The sequence below is a fragment of the Danio rerio genome, chromosome 18 (assembly GCF_049306965.1).
Source record: "Danio rerio strain Tuebingen ecotype United States chromosome 18, GRCz12tu, whole genome shotgun sequence".
Taxonomy (NCBI): domain Eukaryota; kingdom Metazoa; phylum Chordata; class Actinopteri; order Cypriniformes; family Danionidae; genus Danio; species Danio rerio.
Window position 1 is genome coordinate 2,669,751 of NC_133193.1, and position 21,407 is coordinate 2,691,157.

The 21,407-nt window shown below is 37.7% G+C and overlaps 1 protein-coding gene across 1 annotated transcript in view; it reads right to left on the reverse strand.

Annotated features, from left to right (window-relative positions):
- The window catches only part of si:ch211-79l17.1, a 68,843-nt gene that overhangs the window by 20,833 nt on the left and 26,603 nt on the right, over positions 1 to 21,407 (reverse strand). Inside the window, 5 exon segments of the mRNA NM_001423511.1 lie at positions 1,631 to 1,792; positions 7,093 to 7,188; positions 7,606 to 7,746; positions 8,224 to 8,424; positions 19,672 to 20,805. Coding sequence (NP_001410440.1) covers positions 1,631 to 1,792; positions 7,093 to 7,188; positions 7,606 to 7,746; positions 8,224 to 8,424; positions 19,672 to 20,175 — 1,104 coding nt within the window. The 5' untranslated portion in view covers positions 20,176 to 20,805.

Sequence of the window (21,407 nt, forward strand, 5' to 3'; positions counted from 1 at the left end):
GAATGAATGAATGAATGAATGAATGAACAATAAATAAATGAAATATACACAAGTCTTTATCCATCGTTAAGTTGGCAGAACTATGTGGGATTGTTGGTAAATAATAACTAAAAGTTATATTTAATTTAAACTGTGTTGTTGTTGTTTTATAACAGTGATGTCAAATACATTCAGACACCACCACAACCAGCAGTAGTTGGTTCATCAGCTGTCAATGTGAAGGTAAGATGATTTTATTTATGAAAACAGAATATTTACCGTTACCAATATACACTCACTGGCCACTTTATTAGGTACACATACAACTGCTCTTTGATGCAAATTTCTGATCAGCCAATCACATGGCAGCAGCTCAATGCATTTAGGCATGGTCAAGACGATCTGCTGCAGTTCAAACTGAGCATCAGAATGGGGAGGAAAGGGGATTTAAGTGACTTTGTATGTGGCATGGTTGTTAGTGCCAGCCGGGCTGCTCTGAGTATTCAGAAACTGCTGATCTACTGGGATTTTCACGCACAACCATCTGTAGGGTTTACAGAGAATGATTTGAAAAAAAGAGGAAATATCCAGTGAGCGGCAGTTCTGTGGGTGCAAATGCTTTGCCAGAACTCAGAGGAGAATGGCCAGAATGGTTCCAGCTGATAGAAAGGCAACAGTAACTCAAATAAGCACTCGTTACAACCGAGCTCTGCAGAAGAGCATCTCTGAACACACAACACGGCCAACCTTGAGGCGGATGGGCTACAGCAGCAGAAGACCACACCGGGTGCCGCTCCTGTCAGCTAAGAACAGGAAACTGAGGCTACAATTCACACAGACTCACCAAAACTGGACAATAGAAGATTGGAGAAACGTTGCTGCTCTGATGAGTCTCCATTTCTGCTGACACATTCAGATGCTCGGCTCACAATTCAGCATCAACAACATGAAAGCATGGATCCATCCTGCCTTGTATCAGCGGTTCAGGCTGGTGGTGATGGTGTAATGGTGTGGGGGAGATTTTCTTGGCACTCTTTGGGCTCATTAGTACCAATTGAGCATCATGTCAACGCCACAGCCTACCTGAGTATTGCTGCTGACCATGTCCATCCCTTTATGAGCACAGTGTACACATCTTCTGATGGCTACTTCCAGCAGGATAACACACCATGTCATAAAGCGTGAATCATCTCAGACTGGTTTCTTAAACATGACAATGAGTTCACTGTTATTAAAATGGCCTCCACAGACACCAGAACTCAATCCAATAGAGCAGCTTTGGGATGTGGTGGAATGGGAGATTGGCATCATGGATGTGCAGCCGACAAATCTGCAGCAACTGTGTGATGCTATCATGTCAATATGGAGCAAAATCACTGAGGAATAATTCCAGTACCTTGTTGAATCTACGCCATGAAGGATTAAGGCAGTTCTAAAGGCAAAAGGGGGTCCAACCCGGTACTAGCAAAGGTGTACCGAATAAAGTGGCCGGTAAGTGTACAGTCATTTAAAAAATAAATAAATACAGTATAAAGCATTTAGTGACATTGACATGGCAAGTTTAGGGGTTGGGCTAGTTTTGATTGGCCGTTGAGCTACTTTTGTTGTGAAAACCTGGCAACCCTGATCTTATCTCCAGCCACTATAGTACCGTTTTAAGCTTGAGGTTGTCTGATGCGCTTTCATTGAAGGAAACTCCTCGGAGGAGATGAGAGCCGATCTGCACAGGGATTGTAGGTAATTCACACTGGATGGGCTGAGACGTGGTGTGAAAGCGTCCGGCCTGCTGGGCTTCAGCGTCACTACAGCAGCCCTGCAAACACACAACGCAAACCACATGACCAACACAAACAAAAGACCAATGCATGAAGAAACACACCAGCAGGGTCATGTTCATCAGTAACAGTCTGCAAAACGAGATAAGAATGAACCCTTGTGGCTGTTGGGTGGTTTTCATCCATCTGGGCTGATTTTGAGTCTTAATTTGGCCTCAGCTTTCTCTGAGTTTCAGCAAATGGAATGATTTTTGCTGACAAATCCTATTTTGACACATGTTTTGGGAAAATGCTTTAAAAATGTTCAAAAGCTCAACAATACCCTGGAATTGACCACCCTTTGGTTATGTTGGGGGCTGTTTTTGCCCCATTGATTTCCAATATATCGCCAATTGTTGATTGCAAAGCTATGACAGCGTATAATCATGCATTTCTGGCTGCTTCTGGCTCTCCTTGTTGGGAAGAGGTCAGGTTTGTCATTTGTACTGTAGATCACCAGTTACCGACACATTTCCTGTTGGTAAAAATCACACCACATGTGTAAAGAAAACCATCTCTGTTCCAAGCAGCCCACCACTACATGCTTATTTATGGTTACGTGAAAATATTTCTGTGTCTGCCTGTAAACTAATGCTAAAAATGAAAGTTTTATGCATTTTCCGTCTTTCAGATGAGATGCTAAACTGAGGTCTTGACTCTCTGTGGTTAGGGCTGGGCGATTTTTCCGATTTTTTCGATTAATTCGAATTTATGTTTTAAGACGATTTAATTTTGTATGAAATCGAGAAATCGTGATTTTTAAAAATATATATATTTAATACATTATAATGGCACCGATGCGCTTGGGTTCACTCTCTGTATGAAGTAGGAAGCACACCAGAAGTGCCACAGCACAGCACCACACCATGGATTTAAGAATTCTAAACAGGTTTCTATACACACACTGACGCAGCCGGCCACGATTCACGAAGCAGTTTATATTTCAGCTGGCCCACAGAGCGCAATCTGATTAGTTTCATGTTAAATATCATGTGAATGTGCGCGTTTGGTGTGTGATAGTTTAAACTGTCATGTGCGCGTCGTGTCGCGGCGCTTCTGGTGTACGACCTGCTTGACTGCCTGTTAAAGCGTGAAGTCATGTAGGATTTTACTTGTTGCACGTCTGTGTGGATTGTCAAGACATTCCCTCATCAAGTCGATAAACTCGATCTCAACATGTATGAAGGACGTAAAAGCCTGCCATGTGAAAAACCGCGCCGATCTTTTGGTTTGAACACGAGCAGAGGTGAGGGCCAGTAGCAGTGAAAATGAAAGTAGCCGCCCCCATGACGTCATTTAGCGGACCTAGTTGAAAACCAGACAGATCAGGCAGCATAATACAGAGAGTGGAGCAAAGCGCATCAAATGATCGGTATTTAAAAGGGGGAAAATAAAAATAGATTAAATATATTATTTTATGTCAGACACACATCTGGTATTTGTATTTGCTCCTGCTATACGTCCACAACTTCACACACTGGGTTAAATTAGGCTTTACAGTTTCCATGTTCAGTCCTTTTCTTCCACTGTATCTGTTTAAGAAAAAGGCAGCAGCCTTACAACCTGACATTCAATCAGAAGACAAAGTCAAAGCCGAGCTGACAGCCAATCTTTCCTAGGCTCAGCAAAACTAGCAAAAATACCTCTGTATTCCTGCAACTGCAATATTTACACAAATATTTCTTATTCAAATCTTCAGCAACGATATTTAACTTGTGAATTTGTTTTACATTAATTACACCTTGACAGATTTTTGTATGACATGGCCATTAAAAATACAATGTTCCTTAATTAGATGGTTTAAGTTACTTTTAAAGAGAATGTTACTTCAGTCATGTTGTTGTAATGTTTTGAGGAGACTAGTGACACAATAAAATTTTTTTTTTTAAAAATCGAAATCGTGAATCGGTCAAACTTTATAAAAAACCTAGATTTTATTTTTTTGCTAAATCGCCCAGCCCTATCTGTGGTTATTAAAAACCCCATGGCACCAGAGTCCTGGCCAAATTCCCTTCATTGGCCCTTACCGATCATGGCATCCTAATCATCCTCATCCACTGAATCGGCTCTAACACCGTCTCTCCACTCCACCTATATCTAATGTACGGCGAGCGCTCTGGTGCTGTTGTCCTGTGGCTGCCATCACATCATCCAAGCTGATGCTGCACACTGGTGGTGGTGTGGAGAGACTCGTGATTGTGAAGTGCTTTGGATGTCCGGCCATACACAATAAACGTGCTACATAAATACACACATTACTTACTTACATTTTACATAAGGCAAAACAATCTTACAAGAAGGTAAAAACAAAGAGAAGGTGCTGTAGTCAAGTTCATGCAGAAGATGCTTTATTTTACTTTACTATTATTTTTATTTCTCTTGTTTTTTTACACAAAATGAAAGCACAAATAGGTGTAATATTTTTCAAAAGATAAGACTGAATGCATTTAAGCCAATGTGTTTCATCATTTCTGTTTCATCTGTATCATCATTTTGAAAAATGTTGGAAACTTGTAACCATTGACATCCATAGTATTTGCTTTGCCTACTAAGGAAGTCAATGGTTACAGGTTTTCAGTCTTTTAAGAAACTTAAAGGCTTAAAACCACATGAGGATGTTACTCTTATGGCCAGTTTCTATTGAGTGGTACGGTTCAGTTTGCTTTTATGGCCGTTTCCACTGTCAAAAGATACCAAAAAAACGAACCGTACTGTACTGCTTTTTGGGTACCCTGATGATAATAATGTGGACGTGATTATTGAAGTGCTTCTGACATCCAATCCTTTAAAAACGGACAAACGCGAGAGAAGCGCAAATAAACAAAAGAGCAAATGATTCTTTCAGCAGCCTAAAAGATGAACAAACTGCCATGTTTAACTATTATCATCGTCTTCTGAACTATGATGAACTGAGAATGACAGAATGACTCTCTAACAGAGACTGCATGTGCTGCTGAAGATTACAGACACATTTGAGAGGTCTTCTTTGACTGTGGGCTATATATTGCGTGTGGTTTTGGAACCCAAATAAGGACTAAATGTCTGCTGTGTGTAGTTTTTCTGTAATCGGTAACATATCAGAGACTGTAAGGGGCTGTATGTGTTCATATATGTTCATTTATTTATTTTATATAATTGCAGACGTTACAGGCTATTTCGCATCAATGATCTGCAGTCCTAATCAAATCCTGTTCATAGAAAGGTTAGTAATAAACATTTATACACAAGTCATTATGTGTATAAAGCATCTGTTTAGTGAGAAGTGCTTCTCGTATGATATCTGAACGACCCGTACGGCTTTACTGTGACATTTCCTCGAGCGAGAATGATGTTGACTGAAGCTTTCTGTTGTACACCACGCCCACCAAGAGTATCATTGGTACCCTTGGGCAGTGGAGACACACGCCTGATAAAGGTGACCCGTACTGAACAGTATCATACCACTCAGTGGAAACAGGCCATTCAGTGAATACGTTGAATTTTAGGTGAACTATTACTTTAAGATTAAAAATAAAGTTATTAAAATAGTGAACGAATTTAAGTATCTTGGCATAACTCTAGACATTAATGTTAAAAATATAAGTAGGAAAGTTAAGCAAAGTCTAAACTGTTTTCGTTTTATTAGAAGGTTTTTAACACATCAAACATGCACACGATGATATTCTCTCACTTGATGTGTTGCATTACATCTTGGTCACAAGCCTCTTTAACAACATTGAAGCCTATTGACTCAATATATAGACAAGCAGTTAGAATGATGGACTGAAAGCATATGCGATGGCATCACTGTGAAGTTTTATGTAAACTTAACCTTTTTAGTTTGGATAGTTTTATTAAATGTAATTATCTTAAATTGGTTTTTAAATGTTTAAATAATCATGTTTCAATGCTGTTTTCTGATCTAATCAGTCGGCATCAAACCTGAGTTACACGGGCAACTGCTAATGGTGACTGTCTAGTGCCAAAGTGTAAGAGCTCCTTTGGTCTAGCTATCCTCTCTGTAAGGGGAGCCAAACTGTGGAATGATTTACCAGTTAGCCTAAAATCAGAAAGTAATCTAAATATTTTTAGTAGTGCTCTTAAAAAGTGGTTAAACACAAAACAGCAGTGTTTGCACAAATAGTCTACTGTTAGTTTGATGGATCATGTCGCCTTTGCTTTTGCATTCAGTAATTTTATGTAAAGAAATATAATGCTGTGTATATGTATTTGTCATATTTCTATTTTGTCAAGCCTCCTGTGGACAGGTGTTGAGAAGTAGCAAGTTTCCTTAAACTCTTAAACAAATGCATTTAGTTGTCCAGTGTAATTGGGATGTCCATGTCAAATAAACAAAATAAATAAAGATGATATTAGCTAATTAGGCGGCGATGCTAAACATCTCAGACCTCAAACTGCATAGGATTTGACCTTTTATACACATTTCTAAGCTGTAAAAAAGGTGCTGTGAGCTTGTTGAAACAATCAGACCTTTAATTACTGTAACTCTCTACTAGCCGGGCTTTCAACTAACTCCATCAAACCTGCTTCAGAACGCAGCAGCTCGAGTGGTCTTTAATGAACCTGAAAGAGCACATGTCAGTCCGCTGCTCATCCGTTAGCACTGGCTGCCAGTTGCTGCTCGCATCAAATTTAAAGCTCTGATGTTTGCCTACAAAGCGACTTCTGGCTTTGCTCCTTCATATCTGCTCTCACTTCTGCAGATGTATGTGCCCTCCAGAAACGTGCGTTCTGTGAATGAACGTCGCCTCGTGGTTCCATCCCAATGAGGGAAGAAATCACTTTCCCGAACTCTCGCGTTAAATCTGCCCAGTTCGTGGAATGAACTCCCGAATGGCATCAGAACAGCAGAGTCACTCGCTGTCTTCAAGAAACACTAAAAACTCAACTATTTAGTCTATACTTGACTTCCTAATCTGCAATTGCCTCTCTGGATATACCACTAACTGTATTTAAAAACAAAAAAAAAATCTTACATTACTAACGCTTTCCTTCTTACACTTTACACACCTGAAACTCGCCTACAGCACTTATTCATTGTTGTTCTTATAGTTGTGTAAATTGCTTCCTTGTCCTCATTTGTAAGTCGCTTTGGATGAAAGCATCTGCTAAATGACTAAATGTAAATGTAATTTCAGTGTTTCCATGTCTGCTTAGTTGTTTTATGGTCTCATCTGTCCATGTTAAATGTGCTTCAGTTTGCAGCACTCAGTGTGTGTGTGTCTGCTGAACACATGATGAACATCCAGAAGAAGCTCTAATCTGCAGTAAGCTGTAATTCCACACACAGCAAACATACCTGCAAAGCTGCTTCCACTGATTTGGGATTAAGGTGAAATCCGGCCTTCAGAGCATATTCACTGTGACCCAACGAGTCCAGCGCCACTTTATACGCCTGCACAAACATGCAACACACACACGCACGTATACACAAACAAACGCACATCATAACAGACACAAACCAACAAACAAACACATGTGGAGACAAACACACAAACATGTGTACACAAAATCACAAGTACACACACACACAAACAAGCAAAAACAGACACGCACACACAAATGCACACAAACAAAATCAGATACAACAAAAAAAACACACACACACACAAATGCACAAACCACAAACACAACCACACACAAACACAATCATACACACAAAAAACACAATTAATATACATCATATTTCATACACAAAGAGAACTCAATGTGCTTCAAATAAACAAGAATAAAATAAATCCATCAATAAATCGTTTCATAATATTAATACTCAAGCAGTAAGAGCTCATCTGAATAGTGTGTGTGTGTTGACCTGCAGAGCGTTGTCGATCTTGGCGTTGAGCTCTTTGAGTTGGTGTTCAGGTATGGAGGTGTTCTGAGAGCAGAAGAGCTGCTGTACCTGAATACCAGACAGACAACCATCTCTACCTCTCTCCCTGAGACACGCCGTCACCTGAAACACACACACACACACACACACACACACACACACACACACACACACACACACACACACACACACACACACACACACACACACACACACACACAGCCACACACACACACAGCCACACACACACACAGCCACACACACACACACACACACGTTTAACATCGAGTCTCCATAGACTGACACATTCTGACACACTGACGTTCACATTTTCACACTGATAACGTTAGTCTTATTTTTGAATCTGCCACTATGCTGACACACAGGCATATGTAGCTCCACCCTTTTCTGAAAAGAGCACAATCTCATTTGAATTTAAAGTGACAGTCACCGAAACGAGCCTAAACGGGTCAGTTTCAGAGAATTATAAAACATTATCTGTGTGGTATTTTGAGATAAACCTCACACACACTCTAGGGACTCTCGTGTTCCACCTTGTATGAAGGAGTATAATAGGTGTGTTTGGTGCAGCTCTGCTACCTCAGCAGCTCCTCTCCATGATCTGATGGCCTCCTCCAGCTCGCTCAGGTGGTTCTGCATGTGGGCATTCCCGCGTCTCTCTTGAACCTGTGCCAGCGCCTCTGCCAAGCAGGACTGAGCCACCGGCTGCACCTTCTGCAGCGCCTGCGACAGGAACTGGAAATGAACCTGCATCACCGTCAGGAAGCAGCGGCCGAGCACCTGAATGAGACAAACACACACACACATCAGCAACACTTTCCTCATCACACTATCAGCAGTGATTCAACCACTCTACACCAAAAACATTTCCTGATGGCATTAATCACTAATCAATAATTCAAAGCATGTTACTCTGCAGAATTAAACACTTTATTATTATTTTATAAATGTTTCAAGAGTTCACACTTATGATTGATTATGAAGCACTTAGCACTTAAGAACTTAGCATGCTGTCCCGTGAGACAGCCCTGAGCTCATAAGATCCTCGAGCCCAGGGCTTCCTCCCATTTGCAGGGCGAGAGGGGAGTTTAAGCTCAGGTAGGTCTCGAGAACCCTGCTTATTTATGGCTAATGGCAACTTAGAGATTGCTATGGAGAGCTATACTGCTGATTAACAGCTCATCTATAGTGCCAATTTGGTTTGGTCATTTCACCTATGTCGGATATCTTTGGACTGTTGGGGGGAACCGGGGAAGCATGTAAATTCCACACAGAAGCGTCGACTGGCCTGGTGAGGACTTGAACCAGTGACCTTCTTGTTGTGAGGCAACAGTGCTAACCACTGAGTCGCTGTGCCAACCTATCAAGGAAAAGGGAGGAGGAGTAGGGGTGGAAGGGGGATTCTTCGAGTAGGAGTGGAAGGGAGGGATCCATCATCTGATTGATGAATAATGCATTAGCTAATGCAGGACCAGTCGTGGTCAATCATAAGCACATGATCCTCTTGAAATTAGTTTATAAATAAACTTAACAAAGATATGGATATGGATTTTAAATGCAGGAATTATGATGATGATGATTATTTAAGACAATAATAATAACAACATAAATCATTGTAATAATGTATAGAGTAATCAAGATGGATATTAACAATAACAATAAATAAATGCATAAAAAAGTATAGTAGAAGTAATAATAAATACAAAATAATGAATTATTATTATTAATATTATTAGGCATGTTATACATGACTTAAGTCATTATTTCTTAGTTATTCACAATTATTATTTACAGAAAAATATGTTTTTAGTATTAAAAAAATAAAAATATGCATATATATAATGAAGTAAACATTAATCATTACAAAATATTAAAATAGAATAATAATCACTTTTGATGTTCATTAAAGAAAATGTAAAAATGTTTTACATTTTTATTATTATTATTATTATTACTATTATTATTATTATTATTACTACTACAATAAACTAAATACTCAAAAATGTAAAATATTATGTATGATACTATATTACCATTAAAGTTATTTTAAACATATTTAAAACATTAGTATTATTATTATAATTATAAGCTTAATTATAGTTAAAAAATAATAAAGTAATTCATACTCAATTAAAATAAAATAATGAAATATAACAATGTTTACAATTGATGCTGTTTTTAAAAATATAAAATATTTAATTATTATTATTATTATTATTATAAACATAACGATAATCAACTAAATATTACTCGCAATTAATATGAAATATTAAAATATAATATTTACTACTGATATTAAAAAAGTATTTCAAATGTTTTATATTGTCATAATTATAAAAATAAAAACTAATACTCAACTTAAAATATCAAAATATAAATGTTTATTATTGATGCTCTTTTAAATATATATTTTAATTATTATTATTATTATTAATATAACAATAATAAACAAAATATTACACACCATTATCACAAACTATTAAAATATAATATTTACTATTGATGTTATTTTAAAAGCATTTAAAATGTTTTTATATTATTATTATTATTATTATTATTATTATTATCAGTTATAAAAATTTAAAATAATTAATACTCACAATTAAAATCAAATATTAAAATAACAATGTTTACAATTGAAATTCCTTAAAAATATTTAATTATTATCAATATTATTTGTATTATTATTATTATTATTATTATAAAATAATAAACAAAACATTACTCAGAATTAATTAAAACAAAAATCAAGTATAGCAATATTTACCACTGATGTTCTTCTTCCAAAAAACTAAATAACTAAAACATACTGCACAGAAAAAATATAGTGCCTTCAATTGCAGCAACAGTTTATCTGAGAATGTGATAAAGAGAGTTTTCCATCTGCTTCAAAGCTTTGCTTGAATCAGTCTTCTTTACCTCACATAGCAGACATCAAACACATGAATCAGGCTATAAACAGTCATGTACATCTGCTGCTGATGTTTTATTAACACACAAAACCATCAAGCAAATGAGGCCAGAAACCCACAAAGGTCATCATCAGTGGTGTGTGTTCAGAACATTCCTAGACGCTGCAGATTTACAGCAGCAGCATTGCCGTACCGTTTCCTAAATAGGGAGTTTTCCTGACTCACGCTCACTCATCGACATAAAATAAAATAATCAAATAAAGATGGCACATCTCTTTCTGCTTCGAGCACTCACAAAACCTGCTTATGCTTTCACAGAGATTGTAATGATGCATTTAAAGATGAGATAAGATAATGTTATGTTAAAGTTAATGTGGTCACACTTTACAATAAAGTTCTATTAGTTAATGTATTTATTAACATGAATTTATTAATCATAGTTAACAGATGCATTTTAAAAGTTGTGCTTAAAATTAATGTTGTTGTTAATAGTAAAAGTTATAAAAATGAATAAATAACTAAAATTATTAATAATAAAAATAACAAAATAAAGTATAATGTGTAATATTATTCGCATTATTTGTTACTAATAATAATTAAATAATATACTATTATATAAAATAAACTACAAAATATATTACAATTTAAACATGCAACATTTAAAATAATTTTTATAGTTATTAAATATAATTAAATATATATATAAATATACATATTTTTTGATGAACAACCCTAAAAGATAAACCTTCACACAACTTCAACAACTAAATCATGTTTATATAATTTACAATGTATTTTTTTAGATTAATTTGATTAATTTTACAGTTATATATATATATATATATATATATATATATATATATATATATATATATATATATATATATATATATATATATATATATATATATATATATATATATATATATATATATATATATATATATATATAATGGGATTAAGGGGATTATAACAATGTACTATCATTTAATGTTCATCACTAATCGTATGAGTAATAGCATCTATTTAACAAATTATATTTTATAATTATTTGCTTCAGGATTAATCAAAATGTTAATTTCTACAGTTATGGAGTAAATTATTAATAATATTAGATGACAAAATATAATATTTAATAGTATGATTTTATTGCTGATAATAATAATAATAATAATAATAATAAAAATAACAACAACAACAACAATAGAAAATACATATTACATTAATAATGTCAAATATATTAATTTAATGAATAATACAATTGTTGACTGCTGAAATATTAATAATAAACATTACAAAAATATACATGAATAAATAAATAAATAAATAAATACAAAATAAATAATTGAATAAAAAATTATTAAACAAATAAAAATACAAAAAGAATTAAATGAATAAAATACAAATAAATATAACACAAATAAATGAATAATTAAATTACAAAATAAATAAATAAATAAACATATAAATAAAAAGTACAAAAAAAATAAATAAACAGCAAATAAATGTATAAAAATTCAAATAAATAAACAGAAGTAAATGAATAATAGTATAAGTAAATTAAAAACAAATAGACAAAAATACAAATAAAAATGCAAAAAAATAAATGAATAAAATACAGGTAAATATAAAATACAAATAAATATAAAATACAAACAAATAAATAAAAAGACAAAATAAATGAACTAAAATACAAAATAAATAAAAGAATAAACAAAGAAATAAGATACAAATAAACAAAAATATAATAAATAAATAAAATAGAGTAAAAAAATAGAATACAAAATAAATTGAATTTGAATTAAAATTATAAAAAAATATATTTTTGATAAAATACAAAAAATTACTAAAAATACTAAATAAATTCATAAGTAAACATTAAAAAAAACATTTTGAAAATAATTTTTATAAACCTAAATCTTTCTTTTTTTGTAAAAACCAGCCACACTCCAGGGTTGAAATGTTTCAAAGTTTTCTATAAAGAATTAATAAGAGCTTTATTTTAATCTTCAGTATGGATTCTGCTCTCTGTTCTGCACATATAGAGTGGTCTCGGTCCCCCACCCACAGCAGAAAGGGTTTCTTTTACAGGTATCTGCTGAAAATATCCACAGGCCGGGTTGTAAAGACAGAAATATGCCATCTTGTGCAACAGGAGACATGCAGGAAAAACAAGGCGGCGCCAGTTTCAGTCTTCAGAAACACCTGAGAGCAAACAGTGTCTATATCAACCTGCTAAAGACTGATCTGGAGACAGGCTCATTAATCAACAGACTCATTAATTAATCTGTCAAGATACGACTGACACTTTATTCAATGCTCCACATCTCAGAGCTCAATATATATTCCAGGACATACATGAACACATCATATTAATATAAACACTTCTGTCTTTAATACTTGTTGTGAATTATATTTTTTTTAGTATTAATTATTAAATGAATCATTTAATCAATTATTGGATAATTTTTTTTGTTAAATTATGCTTATTTTAACAATTAGTTCATGTTTATATCATTTAAAATGTACTCGTTTGACTTAAATTATTACATATACTAATATTAATATAAATATAAATACATAAAAATATAATAGCATATAAATTAGATTTAGACATGTAATCATTTAATTGCATTAAATGATGTCTAGCATGTTGTTAGGACACATAGTTACAATGTCACCTGCTCCCCTAATGTTTATGTTTGTAATACTTATATTATTTGCTAATATTAACCACCTCATGTGGAACTCTGAATCTGTGTCTCATTTCAGTCGTGGATGCATGCTCTGAGAGCCTTTTTGAATGAATGAATGAATGAAAGACGTTGTTTTCCAGCAAGGCAACCCAGGAGCTGAAATATAATTGGCTAAAGTGGCATTGAGTGGGTAAAATGACCAAAACAAAGACCGCCAGTCCAGCACATAACACACATTTTCAAAGCAAAATATCTGACTTCAGCATTGTTTTTCAGATAAACAAGAATGTTCTTAGCATGTTTCTGAAAAATCGTTAAATTATGGTGCTTTTATTCTTTAGGAGAGTAAAAAACTTGCATACAGCACCTTTAACCACTAAAATAAAAAATGTCAATAGCAACTGTACTGACAAGGCATGGGACGATAACCGTTTTCAAGGTATAGCATGGTTTTGGATAAGTCAAGGTTTTAAAAGAGTCAAAATTTTCCGCAATACCGCTCCCAAGGAAAGTGTGCGATTTTTTATTAACTTTTTTTTATTTTGTTGTTAACAACAATATTTCCAGCAGAAAAAATTTAAATTTAAACAAATGAAGATCGCATAAGTCAATAATTAATTTAGCCTGATATTATATATTATTATAAATGTTTCTTAAAATAAAATATATTGTGGCCAAAAGGGAAAAAAAGTTTTGTTTTTTACCCAGACATTTAAAAAGAATATATTTTAGAGCAGTAATCTCAATACCATGAAACCGTGATATCTTATCCAAGGTTATCATACCGTCAGAATCTTATACCAGCCCATGCCTAAAGGCTGATTTATACTTCTGCGTCAAGCGCACGCGTAGCTACGGCACAGCCTACGTGTTGACACATAGCCCTATGCCGTGGCCATCGCTGACACACACTTCTTAAAAATGTAACTACAAGTCGCAACGACGCATAGCGCAAGCTCTGTGATTGGTCGGCTTGGTAGTGCTGACGAGTCTGGGCAGGACTGAGAGCCACGCGAGGCTGATGGAGCGATTGTTTACAAGAGTAGAGTCCTGTGAAGGAGCTCCAGACGGAAAGTTTTGTTTTTGTTTACCTCGTGGTTAGAGTTGTTGCACGTCCGCTGGTTCCTGCCTCAAAATGAGCGAGTTTGAGCCACTTGAACATTAAGGAAGCGTTAAGAAAAAACAACACCCGCAAAGAAACTCGACACAGAGGAGCATTAACACCCACTGCCAACTAGCATTTCTGAAGTGTTAATGCAGAGCAACAGAGACAGCGCGCAGAAGTATAAATGCACAGCTACGCGGGTTGCATGCGCCGTTGGTCACACCGTTCACTTGACGCAGATGTATAAACCAGGCTTAAGATAGTGTTAGTGCATCATTCATGGTCATTTCGTCAGCGCAATAGCCTAGTGGTTAGCGCGCCGACATATGGTGCAATAGCACGTCAGGGCGTCGCGAGTTCGAATCCCGGCTCGAGGACATTTCCCTACCCTACTCTCTCTCTCCCACTTCGCTTCCTGTCTCAATACTGTGCGATCTAATAAAGGCAAAAATAAAAAATCTTTAAAAAAAGAATTCATGGTCATTTCAATCCATTGCTGAATAAGAAAAAGTTTCAGTCTGGTTAAAAATATACTGATTAAACAAACAAACAAACAAACAAACAAACAAACAAACACACACACACACACACACACACACACACACACACACACACACACACACCATCATCAGAAACCGGAAACACAGAATCCTCCATGTAAAACTCTCTGCGGTTAACTGTCCGTATGCAAACAAATCACTTCACAGCATTTAGAAATCTGATCTAGGGTCAGTGCTCTTCTCCAGGCCGACAGAAAGCCTGCAGCTGATTGGCTCAGAGCTGCAGTGGGTGTATTTCTGGAGACAATCATGGTGTCAGGTAACACACACCCCTGAGACGGGAATACCCTGCTGTCACCCTGCCAGACTAGTGTACAAAACAGAACACACACACACTCATATGGATATGCACGCGCACACACAGCGAGGAAAAAACAGACAGACAGACACAGAAAGACAAACACACACACAGAAAAACAAACACACATTCATAAAGACATGAGCGCGCGTGCGCACACACACACACACACACACCCACACACACACACACACGCACACACACGCACACACACACACACGCACACACACAATCATATAGACACATGCACATGCTTGCAAACACAAAGGGAGAAACAAACACACAAACAAACACACACTCTAAGACATGAGCACACACAAAATACATATATGGACATGCATGCATGAACACACACAAAGACAAAAAAATGCACACTTGCACATACACAAGTGCACACACACATACAAAGACAAACACACTAACACATGTGCTCACACATGCACAAACACTCAACAGACAAAAACAAACAAATGCGCATACATGAATGAACACGCATACAGATACAGACACACACTAACAAATGCACACACACATACAAACAAGTGCACAAACACTCAAACACTCAAACACACACACACACACACACACACACACACACACACACACACAAATGCAAACATGTATACACATGAACAAACACACATACGCAGAAACAGACACACTAAAAATCTACAAACACACACACACACCAACAAATGCGGAGACATTGCACAAACACTCAAGAACACACAAGCAGACAAAAACAATGCATACATAGATACAGACACACACACACACACACACACACTCGAGGCAGGAAGGCCCTTTTGCAAACTAAAACACTCATTAGCAAATACAAGATACTGAAGTGACGCCTGCAGAGCCTGTCCTGTGTTTACAGTGTGTGTGTGTCTCCAGTTGAGAATGATCTCTTCTGAATTCATTCACAAGTTCATTTGGAAACAGCTTTGCTTCCGTTCAAACACTCACCGGCCACTTTATTAGGTACACCTGTCCAACTGCTCGTCAAGACGATCTGCTGCAGTTCAAACTGAGCATCAGAATGGGGAAGAAAGGGGATTTAAGAGACTTTGAACGTGGCATGGTTGTTGGTGCCAGACGAGCTGCTCTGAGTATTTCAGAAACTACTGATCTACTGGGATTTTCCTGCACAACCATCTCTAGGGTTTACAGAGAATGCTCCGACAAAGAGGAAATATCCAGTGAGCGGCAGTTCTGTGGGCGCAAATGCATTATCAGCAGGATAACATGCCATGCCAAAGCACAGATCATCTCAGACTGAACATGATGAGTTCACTGTACTCAAATGGCCACCACAATCACCAGATCTCAATCCAATAGAGCACCTTTGGGATGTGGAGATTGGCATCATGGATGTGCAGCCGACAAATCTGCAGCAACTGAGTGATGCTGTCAAGTCAATATGGAGCAAAATCTCTGAGGAACATTTCCAGTAGCTTGTTGAATCTACGCCATTTAGGATTAAGGCAGTTCTGAAGGCAAAACCTGGTACTAGTAAGGTGTACCTAATAAAGTGGCCGGTGTATATTGTTTTTGTATTTGCTTTTTTTAGGGGGAATCCCCTTTCTTCCCCATTCTGATGCTCGATCTGAACTGCAGCAGATCGTCTTGACCATGTCCACATGTCTAAATGCATTGAGTTGCTGCCATGTGATTGGCTGCTTAGACATTTGCCTTAAGCAGGTGGACAGGTGTACCTAATAAAGCGGCCGGTGTATGTGTATATACTGTAGTATGTGAAAAACAGTATGCAAACCAAGTAGTAGTATGCCTGAATTTATAGTATTGGAAAAACAGTAGGTGAGCAGTATCCAGGTAACCAATTACTTCTGGCGAGATTCTGAAGTGCATCTAATGGACGCTACACGCTATCCCATGATGCAACGTCAGAGAATTCATGAATGGGAGCAAAGCGATGCAACTGACGCAGAGTGTTTTTCTCACTAAAAAGTAAAAACAGAGTCAAAGTTTTCCAGAGCGGTTGATCCGAATGAGCTGTAAAAATATCAGGACATTTTCTTCGTCTTCTGCAAACATTATAAAAGACTTTCAATATTTGAAAACATTCCACAGTCAAACACGTTCAGGAGGAAAGTTTGGTAGACTGAAATGTCTGGTGTTTTGTGTTCTGGAGAGATGTGTGTGTAAAGCTGCAGGTCTGGCGCGGGTCCCTGCCACAGCGCCCGGTTTAAAGGCCTGCAGTGTGAAGTCTTCCTGCTCGGAGAGCATGACCACATCCACCAGGGCACAAACCCTCGCTCATAAAGCCATCACGGCCGACCACACTGGCTACAAACTGCGCTCTCTTGGAGAGGAAGAGGAGAGCATCTGGTTTCCGAAAATATCCAACAGAGGAATTCCTCTGTAAAAGATGTGGAGGCCTCTCCTCTCCTCTCTCTGACTTTAAAAACACTGTCTGGAGTCGGACTGCACAGCATATTTGAAACTATAATAGTATTTGCAATGTCAATATCCCAGAGAAGTGCAATGAATTAAATACATTATGTGCCAGGGATTGTGTGCTGCATGCATATGTTGTAGGGATGTAACAGATCCCGGTTGATCCGTAATTAGAACAGATCACAACCTACGGTTTAGAACACACAGGATTTAAAAAAATTCTACTGGTAGATTCATCCTAAATTCATAACGATCGCAGAGAGATCACCTCTCACGACATTCAAATCACTTCAAATCATTTAGGCCTACCTGTAAAATATAAGTTTTGGTGGATTATTCGGGATGTGCTGGCTTTCATTAAAGGTGAAGGTGTTTTCTGCACTACTTTAGTTGTCATGTCCTTGTTGTTGTTGTTTTAGAGTATACACACACACATGCAGGTGGTTTTCAGGTGACTTCCCTCAATGTTGGATCAAATATAGCCAAATTCAACCACTGGGTTGAAAAGTGCAATTTAAATGTAGTAGAAAAAAAATAAAATCAACCTGTTTCAGGGCTCCAAACCAAACTCGTCTTGGTAGCACCGCTGCTCCTAATTTAAAACTTTAGTCACACCAGATAAAATTTTGCTTCGTTACAAGTTTTATATTAACAGATTTCCTGCATTTGAAATCAACACTAATCAAAACACATGAATGAAACATGGTTAACTATAATAACTGATGGATTCTCATTAGTGCTGTCTGATATTGCACAGATGCTATGCAGAAAGACTTTTGTCAGTAACCTGTTAAGCGCTTCCAGTGAACTATATGCCACTAAAAAAAAAAAAAGACACGTTTAAGGTTCGTTTTCTTTAAAAAACATTATAAACGCATGCTACACTTCCGACTGTACAGTGTGTTTTCTTTTTCTTATAATGCAGAGAGATTTGAAGTAAGGGTGGTTTTCATTTGCCATTCAGTGACAGACGAACAGAATCATCCACTTCATCAATCTGCGTCTTTTAAAAAAATCGAAAGCGGAATAAAACGCTCTCTACATAAAAGCTGCCGTATCAGCGCACCGTTACATTGAGAACACATGGTTTTATTCGCACCTTTTGATTGGTTCTCGAGACAGAGGCTTTTGCTGTCAAAGGCAAGTGGCATTTAGCAGCAGACGCTACGATTTAGACGATTTGAAGCAAAACTATTTGTTAAACGTAACTATAGCCCCTTTCACAGTGATATCGGTAAATATCCGGAAAATTTCCGGAACGATTTTACCAGTGTATTCAAAAAAGTGCTGTTCACACAGGTGAGGACGTTACGGAAATTTTCCGGAAAAGAGCATTTACACATCCATTCCAAAATACCGGTAAATTCTGACATCATTCACCACAAATGAGCTTTAAACGGCTGCGCTTGTATTTGTAAACATTTGACTACATTACAAACTCTGTGGATGATCAATATTGTGAACAACTTTCGCAGGATCACTTTCGCATGTCGAGATGTTCATAATATGTGTAAGCATAAGGCTGTTTCACAGGCACACGCAAAGCTTGAAGGTAAACAAACAACGGCTTATCATAAGCATCTCATCGATGATCATTTACACAGTTGGCATTAAGAAGAACATATAAACGTGATCTGACTAACTTCTAGCAGCTAAATGTGTCTGGGAAAATATTCAAAGGCATTTATTCTCATAAACCGCGCAGACGTAAATGCGTCTGACTGTTGTGATTGGCTAAAGCAGACGTCTCACGTCAGCACGTTCTAGACGTGCACGCGCTTATTACGGGAATCTTCCTTCTGCATTCACACAGCGCAGCATTCCGGCAAATTGCCGGTAATCTTACAACTTCTCTTTCCGGAAAATACCCAGAACGAATTTACTGGTATTTTCAAAAAGGACCTGTTCACACATACAACCTATCCGAAAAATTGTCGGTAATTTTCCGGAAAGGTCTGTATGTGTGAAAGAGGCTTATATATATATATATATTATACGCACACACGCAGATGCAGGTGGTTGTGAGGTGACTTACCTCCACGTCCTGCAGGCTGAAGTCGTTCTGGTCTTTGAAGTTAGCCGCGCCTGCGCTGAGCTCCATCAGCATTTTGCCGATCTCTGGCTTTATTGCTGTGGTGAGCCGGCTGGTCGTTTCCATGACATGTTCCTGCACGTCCTTCAGTTGCATAGCTGCTTTGGAGTAACGGGAGTCCCGGAAAACGCTGCCAAAGAGCTCCGTCAGGAAGGCGCTCGCACGGCAGAACGCGTTCAGTGCGTCCAGGTATTTGGAGATGCCCTGCTGGATGTCCGCAATCGCTGTAGTGGTGCCAGGGGGCGGGGCGTGACAGCCAGAAGGGGAGGAGCCTATGGTCACCATTGGAGATGGGGTGGAGCAAGAAGAGCCCAATGGGGCGCTGAGGGTCCGGCTGAGCTCGGGTAACTGGAACTGCTGGTGCTGCTGCACTTTGTGCTTGGACCCGCCAAGCAAAAAGCGCAGCTTGTAGTCCATTTTACTTTCCTGTGCACTGCAACAATACATAAGTATTCAATGAGCCCAAGGAGTGTCGGTCCTCACCAAGCGGACACCTTTCAATGCGCGCACGCTCTCGATGTCTAATTCTGCTCTCCTGGAATCAAGTAAATAGACAGCTTAAAGATCCCATCCGAGGGGAAGTCATGACAGTATCCGCTCCTGAGAGATGGCGAGTTTTGCAGACCAGCTGCAACACAGCGTTTATATCCCAGTTAGCGTCTCCACTTAGCTTCAATCCTGGGTGAAAATCCAAAGTGCATGATCGATCCTTCAAAAAATGCAAGTGAAAAATCCTTCTTTCAGAACTTTTTCCTCTAACAAAAATAGAAAAAAAAATATCTGTAAAAATCTGTGGATTTAGCGGAGAGGGAAAGCAGTGGTGTGAGCTACAGGGTGACGTGGCCTGTGCCGCTCTGACGGATCCAGTCGGTCAGAGGGTCTGGTCTGTGTGTGTGAGCTGCAGGAACAGACAGAGTTCGCCGAACGCCTCTTGATCAGTTTCCAGTGTCTGAGGTAGTTAATACTCACAGCGGAAACAAATGTGCTTCCAGATAGGGGGTCTCTCTCTCTCTCTCTCTCTGCAAACTCCGACTGCAGCAGAAGCACAAACTATCTGTAAGGCCTCTCGGTCATTTCCTGCAAAGGGACAAAGAGAGAATGTCAGAGATATCACAGGGAGGATGTGCTCGGACATTTGTTTCTGAGCGTCTCATGGAGATCAGATTCAAACATTTGCTTCAAGCGGCTCTCTGATTGCAGTGGATATGAGAGAGTTTCTCTGCTCATTCAATCCCTGCACTGCACATGCCTAATCAAACGTTTTCATTAGGGATACACTGACTGGACAACATTTTAAATTGGACACCGATTGGACAACATGAGTTGATTCAGACTGAACCATAATGGTCAAATGTAAACAGTGCTAGCTTTTTATCCACCGTTAAATTAATTTGACTGAATATGGATTAGATCAGTTGAACGTTCAACTGTCTAACATTAGGAGTGAAGTTTAAAGGGCCATGAAACCCCCTCGTTTCAGCAGGGTGTTTTCACACCTTTACTTTGGAAAAAGTCAGAAAAGTGGGCGTGTCCAGCTCTGTTTAGGGGGAGTGTCGGAGGAACTAAAGTGGGATAGTGTGGGAGTGTCTATTTGGACACGCGCGAGTTTGAGTCAAAACACACAAACATGGGAGAAAGTGATGGTTTTTACATGGACATCTTCAGTCGAATTATTTGCC